At 42.1% G+C, this 14,048-nt stretch overlaps 1 protein-coding gene across 2 annotated transcripts in view; it reads right to left on the reverse strand.

Moving 5' to 3' along the window:
* LOC140497159 (cytochrome P450 2W1-like) overlaps nt 1-14,048 on the reverse strand; it is a 40,041-nt gene that overhangs the window by 7,333 nt on the left and 18,660 nt on the right. For both annotated transcript variants that reach the window (XM_072597771.1, XM_072597770.1), the window contains exons 6-7: nt 13,016-13,154; nt 6,137-6,321 (exon numbers count right to left, since the gene is read on the reverse strand). In XM_072597771.1, coding sequence (XP_072453872.1) covers nt 6,137-6,321; nt 13,016-13,154 — 324 coding nt within the window. The remainder of the gene's footprint in view (nt 1-6,136; nt 6,322-13,015; nt 13,155-14,048) is intronic.

Raw genomic sequence — 14,048 nt, forward strand, 5'->3', positions numbered from 1 at the left:
GTAAGGGTCAGAACCAGAATTCTAACCAAGGTCCTCTGTCTTCTACTTTCCCCCATACCAGACTCCCTTCATCTCTGGATCGGTTTTCCAAGGTGGATCATGACAAGTAGTTCACCTCACTAGAGATAAAAAGAAGCCTCTTGGGGAGTAGAACTCCTTCTTGCATTTGGATCCAGAATTTTAAATTTCAAATGTTCACATATTCGATGCCTCCTGTTCCTTGGTGCAGAATAGGCTGTTTTTCCCTGGGAGTGGTTGCTCCTGGCTGCTACTACCTGAGGAAGACCTTGAGCCCAGAGCAAAGTAGGCAAACTGTGTATATCCTTTGACCCAGCCATACCTCTAGTGGTCCTAAATAGATCCCAAAACAGATACTTTCAAAGAGAATCAAATATCAAAATACTTCCCAGTAACTTAAATCCCCAAAGAAAGCAGAATAGAATTTAGATGTAAAATACTATTTATAACAGCTCTTATCACGGTGGTCGCGAATTGAAAAGTAAGGGGCTATTCTCCCACTGGGGAATGGCTAAACAAATTGTGGCATATGAATGTAATTGGAAATCAATCATTTCAGAGAAAACCAGAAAGACTTCTATGAATTGATGGAGAGAGAAGTGAGCAGATCTAGGAGAATAATGTTACAATGACAACATTCTAGAGAAAAACATCTTGGAAAAACTCTATTTCGGAGGGAGGCAATCAGAATTAAGTGACTTGCCCAGGGTTACATAGCTAGTAAGTGTCGGTGGTCAATTTTGAACTGAGATTCTCCTGACTCTAGGCCCAGCCCTCTATTCACAGCACCACCTAGCTGCCCATTGGAAAGATTTTAGAACTCTGATCAATACAATGAAAAACCATGAATCCAAAAGAATGAAAATGAAGCATGCTACTCACCTCCTGCCAGAGAGGTGATGAACTTAAAATACTGAAGGAGAAGATGCTTTTGGCTTGGCAAATGGGGAAATTTGTTTTGCTGGATTACTGAGTTATGTATGAAGGGTTTTATTTTTCAAGTTTTTTTATTTACTCAATATAGAAGAAGAGATGTTGGGAAGTAAGGATTATTTTGAAGAAACACTTAATTTAATTTTTTTTAAAAGAATTTTTTTAAAAATGTAGCTACTTTATGTACAGTGTTCACTGGTACTGTCAGAAAGGTGGATGATCTGGTTGCCATTTGTAATTGAATAAAAGTTTGAGGATATAAATTCAAAAGTAGGAGGAGATGATTTTTGGTTTTGTCCAAGCTTGTAATTGAATTTGTATTGGGTAGCTCCCTCTACCCATGCAAATCAGCAATTAATTTATAATTTATTGTCTGGGAGAGTTTCATGGAATGACTAGTGATTAAATGACTTGCCTACAGGCATAGAACTAGTAAGTGTCAAAAACAGGGACCTGAACTCTGCTCAGACTGACTCTAAATCCAATCCCAAGTTCACTACCTGTTTTTTAAAAGGGAAATTAGGAGGTCTTAAAGACCACTGGGAACTAGCTCTGAGTTTTTCCCCCTCTGGTAGTATCAGAAAAATTGAAAGAGCATTGAAAAATGAGTGCTTTGAAAAGAAACCTGAAAACTATCTGAAGCATCTTAACTTAATCAACAAGCATTTATTAAGTACCTACTGTGTGTTGGACACAATGCTAGATTCTGGGATGCAAATACAAAAGTGATGCAGAAACTGCCTTCACAATGCTCACATTTTGAGTCTAGGATCTTTTGAAAACTCTGTGGAATCTAATGTAAATAAGGAGAGCCTTCTGTATTCTTTGTGGTTATGTGTATTGACAAATGTTCATTTGCAACAAGTCATTCAGCAAGCAACGAATTGACAGATGGCCGGCTACACAATGGATGAAGGATGAAAGGATGAAATGAATGAGGCAGAAAATATAGGCCTTAGAGGAGCTATTTTTCTGCCCTCCTACTTGTGGGATACAGTTCAGCCATCCATCAGTGAACATGTACTGAGTGTCTATTACACATTTGTCGCTGTTGTTTAGTCATTTCGGACATGTCTGACTCTTCATGACTCTATTTGGGGTTTTCTTGGCAAAGATAAGATACTGGAGCGGGGTGCCATTTTCTTCTCTAATTTGTTTTACAGATGAGGAAACTGAGGCAAACAGGGTGAAGTGACTTATTTAGGATCATACAACTAATAACTGTCTGAGGCCAGATTTGAACTCAGGAAGATGAGTCTTCCTGACTCTAGGTCTAATGCTCTGTGCACTATGGCGACCTAGCTGCCCATTACGTATTATGCTAAACTCCGGTAGAGATACAGAAGAAGTACAACACAGTTTTCTTGTGGTCCATAGCCAAGGTCCATACCTTGACCAACCCTTTCCTAAGTGTATAGCCTTGACTGCCAAAGATACGTGGATGGTTCATTTCAGAGTCAACCTCACTATAAGGAAAGTCACTCAAAGGCACATTCCAGTCTTACAGTAGGTCAGAAACATCATACACAAATGGGACTAAGTGCCCTCACATGGCAGCATGTCATTATTCAGTGCAGTACTTAGCCTCAGATCTACCTCCCCTTCTCTATTTTCCCTTCCTCCTCCTTTTTGGGAGTTCATCATTAGTGAGAAGAAGGATCCCTGCGTCAGCATGGGATAGTCTCTGCTCCTCTCCTGTCTCCACTTTCTTCTCCTGGCCGACATCCTTTCAAGCTCCCCTATGACCCTTGGTGTCTTAGTTCCCCAGACTATATCTGGTCTAAGATTTCTACATTACAGGCTAGATGTGACTTTAGATAATGCTTTAGATACTTCTCTTTTACCTCAGCACCTAGCTCAATGCCTAACACGTTATTTTTCATTCTTTGGGACCTCATTTGGGGTTTTCTTGACAAAGACACTGGAGCAGTTTGCCATTTCCTTCTCCAGTTCATTTTATAGATGAAGAACTGAGGCCAACAGGGTAAAGTGACTCTTCCAGGGTCAAATAGTTAGTAAGTATCTGAGGTCAGATTTGAACTCAGGTCCTTCTGACGCCAGAGCCTGTGCTCTATCTACTAGACCACCTAGCTACCCCAAGTACATACTAAGTGCTTCTGTCAGAACATTATTTGTCAGGACAGAAGCATTATTAAAATGCTTCCTTGTTGACATATTCACACTAATGAACATTAAATAGAGACAGACAATGCACAATTAATTTCTGGTAGACTTTGGAATCAATACAGTAATCAAGTGTTTGGGGGACCCCCTTGAACCAAACTGTTCAAATCTATGATACACCATGTAATATACCAGCTGGTGTTTGTTTTTTTCCCCGGTTGGTTGACTTTCCAAATTCTGGTCAGACTAATATCAAAATTATTTTGCTGACATTCAAATTCATTCACATTCTCTAAACCCACACACTCTGCTGGAAACTTCAGAACAGGGTAAAAAGGAATTTTTCAAGTCTTCTAGGAGATCCTAGTTAGTTAAAATGTTCAGTAGCTAATCTACATAGAGCTGATCTGGGGCTTGATGTCAGCTAGTCAATCATTCAGTCTGTCAGTGAGTCACAAGCAATTATTAAGCATTTACAATGAGTCAGGTTCTTCTGGTCCCCTGAGCCAAGTCCATCCTCTGGCCTCACCTGTATCATGAAGCAGATAAAGTCTTCACTGAATAGTCTAAGCCTATGGTCTGAAAATATTTGAATAATGCAAAAAATCTTTCAGAACATCTCTCAATTTAACAAAAACTCAGGTCATAGGAGGCAGTGAGATACAATGGAACAAAGGGTTCTGGAATTAGATGACATTGGTCAACTCACTTAATTTCTCTGGACCTCAGTTTCCTCATTTGCAAGATGAGGCAGCTGACTGGACCAGCTGGTTTCTGAGATCCCTTCTAGTTCCAGAGATAGGGTTCTATGATCAATTTCAACCCATTCTAGAAGGATATAGGGACACACACACAAAGTTTAACTGTGGGCGTTTGTTCTAGCTCATGACGTTTTCTTATTTGGACTCTGCCCTGTATATCTGGAGGTTGATGGGAGTGAACTTGATAGAGGATGAGACCAAATAAAGCAACTCTCTGTCTGATCCTAATGTATACCCTGCTCCTGACCATATTTTGATCCTGAACACTCATAACATGTTTCTCCTGGCAAAGGAAATTGAACTGATTCCTAGTGTCCAATACTGGTCTGCTCTGATAGAAGGAAATAGAAGGAGATCCTATAACAGTGAGCAGTATTCTGGGGGCAGGCTGTATGATTCAGGGGGAAAAAAAGGAAAGAAATGGATAAGATCTACTTGTTGGGGAACTCACCTATGTGAAGGGACAGAGCTGTTACAAGCCTTCTCTTCTCCCCTCAGATCTCCCATATCTTCTGACCTCTCCCTCTTTGCTAAGGACCTCCCCTCATACTTTAAGTATTGCCTTCTTTTCAATTCCCATAACTATACCCAGCCCTACTATCACTCCTGAGCTACAGTCCCACATAACCGACTGCTTTTGAGACATCTCAAATCCACCATGTCCCGAACAAAACTCATTATCTTTTGTCTCCAAATTCTCCACTCTTCCAAAATTCCTTACCACTATTGAGGACACAAGCATGCCCCCAAAGAGTCAGGTTCACCAACCCTGGCATTATTCTTCACTCATTCTCACTCACCTCACCTATCCAATCTATTGCCAGATCTTGCAATTTTTACCTTCATAACATCTCTTTTGTCTACTCACACAGCCCTCAACACCTGTCACCTGGAACATTGCAATAGTAGCTAATATTTATACAGTACTTATTATATGCCAGGCACTGTGCTAATTATTATCTCATTTGATCCTCACAACAACCATGGAAGGGAGGTGCTATTGTGATCCCTATTTTACAGATAAGGAAACTGAGGTAAATAACAGTTAAGTGACTTGTACAGAGTCACACAACTACTAAGTGTCTGAGGCAGAATTTGAACTTGGGTCTTCTTGACTCTAGACCCAGCACTTTTATTCACTGCACCACTTAGCCATTAGAAGGCAATAGCTTTGGTCTCCCTGTCTCAAGTCTCCTTCACTGCACTTGAGATGCCACAGTGAATTTTCTGAAGCAGAAGTTGGCCTGACCATGCCACCCCTTTCCTCCCTCATTGATAAGCTCCATTGTCTTATTACTTTCAAGATTAGATATAAATTTCTTTTTTATTATTTACAGGTCTTCATAAACTGGCCCCTTCCTCTCTTTCCCGAATTATACTTAATGCTCCATTACATACTCTACCAGCCAGGTACACTGGTTGGCTTACTTGCTGTTCTCCACTCTCCATCTTTTTACTCCATACCTTCATACCAGTTATACCCTGTGTTTGGAATGCTTTGCCCCTTCACCTCTGCCTCAGTTTCCCTGGATCCCCTCAAGATACAGTTCAAATCCCATCTTCTGCTTGAAGCCTTTTTCAGTGTTCCCCAGCTCCCAGTGATTTCTCCTTTGAGAATGCCTTCCATCTACATGTTGTATACCCCATTAAAATGTGAGCTTCTTGGGCACAGGGAGTATTGTGGCCTTCTTTGGATCCCCGTTGCTTAGTACAGTGCTTGGCACATAGAGAGCACTTAAATTTTGATGGACTGACAAGATGGTTAACATTTATTTGTATAGCCCTTTGAAGCTTACAGTGAGCTTTACAATTATCATCTCATTTTATCCTCATTACAACCCTGGGAGGTGAGTGCTATTATCTTCCTCATATTGTTGTTAAGGGCCTGACAAGTTGTGTCCAGCTCTCTGCTCTGGAGGAGAAGTGAGGCTGGTGACCTGCACAGCCCTCCCTCACTCAAGACAAAGTCAAGTGTAAGTCATGTCATCATTTCTCTGATGACGTGGTCTTCTTCGGCAACAAAGGACAAACACAACAACTCTCTGTGATCCCATTTGGGGTTTCCTAGACAGAGATATGGGAGCGATTTGCCATTTCCTTCTCCAGCTCATTTTACAAATGAGAAACTGAGGCAGACAGGGTTAAGTGCCCTGCCCAGGGTTACACAGCTAGTAAGTGTCTGAGGCTGGATTCAAATTCAGGTCTTCCTGATTCCAGGGCCAGCAATCTAACGATAGGACTGCAAGATGTAATTTCTTTGATCAAAACTGATTAAAGTCATGCTGTCAGGAAAAGTTTACCTTGGGAAGAAAGTACCCTCTGAAATGGGTGTCCACCGATGTGGAGTGAGGGACGTGGGGAAGAAGGGCAATGAATCTCTGAATTTCATGAATGACTGCATTGGTGTAAGGCAATGACTTTTGGTCTTCATAGTCAGGCAGCCTGCTTGCTTGTAGGACTCGATCCAGCTCGTCTTGTACTTTGGCTGAACAAAAAGATACAAAGGGTTTAGTCTGACCCGGTGCGTTCTATGCTGCTGCTACCAGCAACTCCTCTGGTCACTACCCCATCCAGGTAAAGACATGGGAGATGGAGGCAGAGAACTGCCCTCAGGACAGTTTGCCTACACTCCAAAGCAGTTGGCATATGGCAGAGATTTAGATATGTGATCATGTCACTTCCCTGATTCCCTATCACCTCTAGAATCACACACAAAATGCTCTGCTTGACATTCAAAGCCCTTCCTAACCTAGCCCCCTCCTACCTTTCCAGTCTTCTTCTACCTCATTTACTCCCCAACATACCATTCTGTCAGGTGACCTGGGCTTCCTGGGCAGTGTCAAGATACTCCATCTTTCTCCGTCCAGGGCATTTTCCCTGGCTATCCCCTCTGCCTAGATTGCTCTCCTTCCCCTACTCTGACGACTGACCTCCCTGGGTTCCTTTAAGTCCCCACTAGAATTCCATCTTTTATTGGAAGTCTTCTACCTCCCCTTTTAATTCCAGCACTCCCTTCTGTTTATTATTGCCTGTTTGTCCTGAATATAGTTGGCTTTGAACATATTTGTTTGTATGTTGTCTCCTTCATTGTATAGATTGTAAACTCCTTGAAGGCAGGTACTGTCTTTTGCTTCCTTTTGTATCCCAAGTGCTTAGCCCAGACCTTGAACATGTTGTTGACTTTTCAGCAGTGTCCAACTCTTCATGATCCCATATTAGATATTCTTGATGGTGATAATGGAGTGGTTTGCTATTTCTTTCTACAGATCATTTTACAGATGAAGAAACTGAGGCAAACAGGGTGAAGTGACTTGCCCAGAGTCATACAGTTAGTATCTGAGGGTGGATTTGAACTCATGAAGGTGAATATTCCTAACTCTAGGCCCAATCAATCAAACATTATCTAGGTATTTTTAAAAATGTTTATTGCTTGCCTGCTTGATAATAAGAAAATATATTTTTTTTAAAGTCATACTTTCATCCAATATTGAGGGCAGTGACCAATTTTCCCCCTACCCCCATCCCTGTGGTACTGTGATTAGAAGAAACAGTGTTAAAATACATAGGAAAGGCAATCAAAAAACTAGCATTTATGAGGTATCTATATGTATCAGGTGGCATGCTAGATATTTGAAGTGAGACAGAGTGGAAAGAATGCAAGAAATCAAGTTAGGAAGACCTGGGTTCAGATTCCACCTCCAATAGCTGCTAGTCATGTGATTATAGAAAACTTATTTAACATGGGCAGCTAAGTGGTGCAGTGGGATCAGGCCTGGAGTCAGGAAGACCTGAGATCAAATCTGGGCTCAGACACTTCTAGCTGTGTGTCCCTGGGCAAGTCATTTCACCTCGGTTTACCTCAGTTTTCTCATCTGTAAAATGAGCTGCAGAAGGAAACGGCAAACCGCACCAGTATCTTTGCCAAGAAAACCCCAGAAGGGGTCACAAACAACAACAAAATTTAACCTTGGCATTTAAGTGAGGACAGTAGTGCCTGTAGTAGCTACTTCACAGGGTTGGGTTACTGTGGGAGGGTTTGGGGGTTTTTTTGTTTGTTTGTTTGGTGCAGAAGTATGATTTAATTGGTTTGGAGAATCCCCACTGAGGAAACTCCTTCTACCAAAGTAGATCAGCAATTGCTTGATAACTTAGAGTCTGGGGGCACCAAGGTGAAGTGATTCTTCGGTGCCAATGGGTAATGGAAATTCAGTCTTCCAGGGGGAAAATGTTAGAGCTAACACCTGAATTCAGGTTGTTGGCTCTGAGGCCAGGGCTCCATCCATTATTGCATTTCTAACAGGCTTGCTTTGAGGATCAAATGAGATAACATAAATTTCTCAAAAATGAGATAAGATGTATTTATCTTTGCAAACTTTAGAGTTATCTCCATGCCAGCTGTTAGGCAGGCTGGAATTTCATAAGATTCCAGGCAACACTTAAGAGCTAGATGACCCAGTTGATAGAGTACTTGACCCCAGAACCAGAAGATCTGAATTCAGATATGGCCTCAGACACTTACCCAAGATAGTAATGGTACCTACTTCCCCTAACCCTTCCCTTTCCTTCCCTTCCCAGCTTCCCTATTGGCTCCATCCATCCTCCCAGTTACCCAGACTCAAACCCAACCTTAAAGTCATATTCAACTCCTCACATTCATCCCACCTAGCCAATCTGTTGCCAAATCTAGTCCTTTCTGCTGTCCCAATCCACATTCCCATCTCTTATCTATGTCCCCTTCCCCTAGTCACCCCACTCACACCTTGGGACAGGCAGTCATTCCTTCCTGCCCAGACTATTGCTAAAGCTTTCAGTTTGGCCTCCCTGATTTGAGTCCCTCTCCACTCCAGTACATCCTCCTCTCCGCTTTCAAAGTGATCTTTCAGAAGTGCAGGTCTGATCTTGTCACCCATCTACTCAATAAACTCCAGTGACTCCTGATGACCTCTATCATCAAATGTACAAAACTATTTCGTCTTTGAAGTCCTTCCTAACCTGCCCCTTCCTACCTTTCTAGTCTTCTGACACCTTACTATCCTGCACCCACTGTGCCATCCAGGATCATTGGATTTGCACAGGACTCTCCATCTCCTAAATCTGGGAATTTTCACTGGGTATCGCCCAAGCCTGGAATTCTCTCCCTCTCTCTGGTACTCCTTCCTGGCTCTCCTGGCTTCCTTGAAGACCTTCTTCAAGTGATCTTTCCTTCTTCTCTTTCCTTTTCTACACACACACACACACACACACACACACACACGCACACGCACACGCACACGCACACGCACACACACACACACAGAGCTAGTGCCTTCCCTCTGAGATTAACTCCCATTTATATTGTACATGTTTTATGTTTATTGTTTGTCCCATTAGACGGTGAGATCCTTGAGGGCAGGGATGGTGTTTTTTTCTTTTTTTTCATTGCCAGTGCTTATATAATGCCTGGCACATAATAAGCACTTAATAAAAGCTTGTTGATTGTTATACAGTGGGGGGAGATGGTCCTAAAGAATGTTTTCCAATCACTGCCAGCAGAGGTTAAAAAAATTTGAAGTTTGTTTAGGATGTTTTAGTGAGATGTCCCCCAGAAGCAGGGGACCAAACCAGATGATTTTCCAAGGTCTCTCTCAGTTCTAATATTTGATGTGTTGCAGCTTAGATAGAGGCAATCTGCAAAAATTACAGTATTAGATTATAAGTTAATTGGTTGTGTTGTAAACTCCTTGAGAGCTGGGACTTTCTTTTGCTTCTTTTTGTTTTCACGGAGCATAGGACAACACACAGAACATAGTAGGTACTTAATAAATGTTTACTGGTTGACTGATTGATTAGTTGGCCTTAAACTTTACCTGAAGGTATCAGAAACTGACATAGGATCACAGATTTAGAACTAAAAGAGACCTGAGAGGTCATATAGTTTGATCTTTTCATTTTAACAATGAGGAAACTGAGGCTCTGAGAAGTTAAATGACTTGCCCAAGGTCGTAAAGTGTAGGTAAGCAGCAGATGTGGGGCTCAAGCCTGGAAGGCCACAGTGTAGCATGCTATCTTTTCACCATTCTGCCTCCCTTGAGCAGGAATTTGAGAGGAGGGACAGGGTGGCAAGAAGCCATCCCACTGACTTGGAAGGCAGCAAGTTTCCAGGGCAGCCAACATGGTCTGTGCACTGTCTTGTAACAACTCAAGCAGTCAGGAGATATCAAGTCAATGTGACCTTTCTCTGATCTTGATTTACTGAGGAGAAGATTCCTAGAATTGCAGTAGCTTAGAATCCCTCCTGGAGCCCTTGCCAAGGAATAATCAGAACTGGCAGTCAGACTTACTTATGGAAAGGGGATGAACAAGAGCTTCCTCCTAAGGAGTGTGGCAATGTACTGCACCTCGTCTACAAGGGTCTTTGCAAAACTCCCCAGACGACAGAAGGTGTAAATTCATGTATTTGCATTTGCATGAAAGAAAAAGGGAGGGAGGTAAGAAGGAAAAGAGGAAGGGAGGCAGGAAGGGAAGGAGAAAGGGAAAATGGAACAGAGGAAGGAAAGGAGGAGGAAAGAAAACAGGAAAGGGGAGAGAAATGGAGGGAGGGAGGGAAGAAGGGAGGAAGTGAAGAAAGAAGGGAGAGAGGGAGGAAGGAAAACATGCAGAGAGGAAGAAAGGGAAGGAAGAAGGGAGAGAGGGAGGAAGACAGGGAGGAGAGGAGGAGGGAGAGAGAGGACAGGAGAGGAAGATGAGGAGAAAAGATAGTGGCATCAGGAAACAGCTCTATCTCCCATCAAAGAGATAATGAGGGTTCATGGACAGGGCTTATAGGTTGAATAAATATATTCATAGATATGTGATCACAGACAACATAATGCTATAATTAAAAAAGATAATATAATTACATTAAACAAATCAGAATTTAGAGAAGAGAGCAAGCTTAAATGTAAGCTGATCCAATTTCATATAAGAAAACAAAGGCTCAGAGACTGAAATAATCTGTTCAAAATCTCACAAGAAATAAGAAGCAGAGCCTGGATTTGAACCCAAGTCCTCTAACTCAAAAGTCCCTCTTCTTTCCATTCTATCCCTTTGTCTCATAATTTGTATTTTTTGATTTAGAACTGGCTGCCTTCTCCTTGCCTATCTCTTGAGTCCTTATTGCACTCCTAGTACCATTGTAGTACACCTCCCCCACTCCTTCACCCCTAGGATCACCCTGCTTTTCTGTACTCTTGGATGAGCTCTGTCCATCGCTGATGCTGAAGCTAGTGGGGACAGATTAAGCTGGAGTTCAGTTGTTCCAGCCTTGCTACTCACCACCCATGCTTTCTATCAGTGTTTAATTGGGGGGGGGGGGGAGGTAAAGAAAGGATATGTGATGGGGGTCTACCCTGAGGCGGTTAGATCTATGGATCATTGAGCTTTTAAAAACATCGGATGATTCACCTAGCAGGGAGAGAGTGAGGATCACCGGACTGAATATGTCACTCCCCTGCTCAAGAAGCTTCAGTGACTCCCTGCTGTCTCTAAGATCAAATACAGATTTCCCTATTTGGTATCAAAAGCCTTTCACAATCTAGGGCTAACCTATCCTTCTAGAATAATTTCCCATTACACTCTCATTCTGTCTCTGTCTGTCTCTGTCTCTCTCTCACACACATATTCTACATTCTAGCCTAGTTGGTCTCCTTGCTTTCTTTATTTATACATGACATTCCATCTACCATCTCTGTGCCTTTGCAGGCTATCCCCCATGCCCAGAATGCTCTCCCTTCTCACTCCAGGTTTTTGTTATCCCTAGGTCTTGTTAAGTTTCAGATCAGGGCCCACTTTGTACATGAGGCCTTCTTATCTTTCTTTCCTTTCTCTTTCTTTCATTTTACACATGTCATCTTGTTTTATTTTTATTAATAACTCTGAGGTTTAGTAGATTGTACAAATATTTATTATCCCTATTTTAGGGATGAGGAAATAGAGAAGTGAATTGACTTAACCAAGGTCATCTAGTTAGTCATTGCAAAGCTGGGAATCCAGTCCCAGGCTTCAAACTGCCGGGCTACTACACTTGGCTCAAACACCTTCAGAGGCTCCCCACATTGGACTCCAATCAACCTTTTCAACCTCATCGTAGTTGGTGACACAGTGCATAGAGCACTGGAATTAGGAAGGCCTGAATTGAAATCTGACCCATGAGGCCTTCCTTGATGAAGTGGTCAGTGCTTGTCTGCATGTGAAATTACTCTGTATTTAGCAAGCTATAGGGGATAGGGACAAGACCTGAAATTTCATCTGTTCAGGGAACTTCTGAATGAGTATAGCATCTTCTCTGCAATAGAATGCTATGAAATTAAGTGACTGGGCCATCATCAGCCAGCTGGTTTGTGTCACAGGAAGATCTTGAATCTACCTTCCATGACTTAGAGGTAGGCTCTCTACCCAGTGACCAGGCTATCTCTTATCTGTGAACATATTATTTCTTTCCAGCAGAATGTAAACTTCTTGAGGTCAGGGATTGTTTTCAGTATTGTCTTTGTTTTTCTAGCACCTAGGACAGTGCTAGGCACAGAGAATGAGTTTTATTCTTTTCCTGTTATATTGAGGTGTTTTCTTCCTTCTCTCTCTCTCTCTCTCTCTCTCTCTCTCTCTCTCTCTCTCTCTCTCTCTCTCTCTCTCTCTTCTCACTCTCACTCTCACTCTCGCTCTGTTTGTCTCTGTGTCTCTCTCTGTTTCTGTCTCTCTCTGTTTCTCTCCTCTTTCTCTGTGTCTCTCTCTCTGTGTCTGTGTCTGTGTCTGTCTCTGTCTCTCTCTCCCCCTCCCTCTCTCCCTCTCTTTCTCTGTCTTCCTCTGTGTCTCTATCTCTGTGAATATCTCTGAAGTACTCTGAAGTCTCTCTGAAGTGCTCACCCTAGGGAATTAGGTCCCTAGGTCCCAGGATTTTTGAGAGCAGTGATAATTCACCAAATAAACAATGTCATTTGGTTGACTATTAGGTCTTAGAAGGGACACCAAGAGGAGGATCTAGGGAAAACCAGCTGTAGCAGCATAAATTAACTTATAAATTTAGTTCTCTTGAGCTTTGAGCTAACTAGCAACTTGACAGTAACCCAAGGTCCTTTGACAAACCACATAGCAAAGCTTTCTCTCCAGCCAGCTTAGCTAGAAAGAGAAGACATGACCAGAGCTAGGTTGAGACAAAGACTCACCCTGGACCTCTGGGTATTTGACCATGAGCAGCACAGCCCACTGCAAGGAGGTAGACGTTGTCTCAGTACCAGCCATCACCAGGTCAAGGATGGAGGCCACAATGTTTGCATCTGAGAAAAATGTCTCCATCTTTGTTTCCTTCAAGAACAAGAGACCTTGTTTAGTGTCACAAGCTCCAGGCCATTGCCCTGGGATAGCAGGCATTCAGCCAGGTCTTGAAGAGTCCTCAGATTCTTCCCATACTGCCCCCACCAGTGAGCATGACCTTGCACTTGGCTTTGTACTCAAGTGCTAGAGATTTGGATCTACACCAGGAGGGTAAGAAGACTTCAGAACAGGAGCACGAACAAAATAATTTAACATTTTATGGGATCATAGGATAGAGCTAGAAGGGAACCCCAGTCGTACCCCTCTCATTTTACAGGCAGCTAAATGTGCACAGAGCACTAAACTTAGAGTCAAGAAGAATCATGTTCAAATCCTGCCTTAGACACCAGCTGGGCAAGTCACTTAACTTATCTGAGCCTCAGTTTCCTCAAATAATAATAATATCTACATTCCAGTGTTGTTTCAAGGATCAACTGAGATAATATACGTAAAGTACTATTTGTATATGCTCGTAATTATTATATTATACATTATATCATTATATAATACAACGGCTAGTTATTATATACTATAAATGCTAGTAGTTCCTGTTGTTACTCAAGAAACTGAGGCCCAGGGAGGTTGTGACTTATTTATAGTCACAGAAGGAGTAAGCCACAGAGAAGATGGGATTTAAAGTGAGGTCTTCTCACTACAATGTTAGTGCTTCTGTGTGCCATTTTGTGTATGAATAGATCACACAATTTATACAGACAAAACCAAACTATATGTAAATGTCATAAAAACACACAGCTCTTTCATATTCCTGGATGTGGCCCTTGAGAAGATCCTAGGGGAGACCTATTAGTTAAGTATGAGATCAGACTCCTTTAAAAAATATAACTTACTAGGAAAGCCTTTGGGAATAAAATGGAAGAAACAATG

Source organism: Notamacropus eugenii, chromosome 3, assembly GCF_028372415.1.
Source record: "Notamacropus eugenii isolate mMacEug1 chromosome 3, mMacEug1.pri_v2, whole genome shotgun sequence".
Lineage (NCBI taxonomy): Eukaryota > Metazoa > Chordata > Mammalia > Diprotodontia > Macropodidae > Notamacropus > Notamacropus eugenii.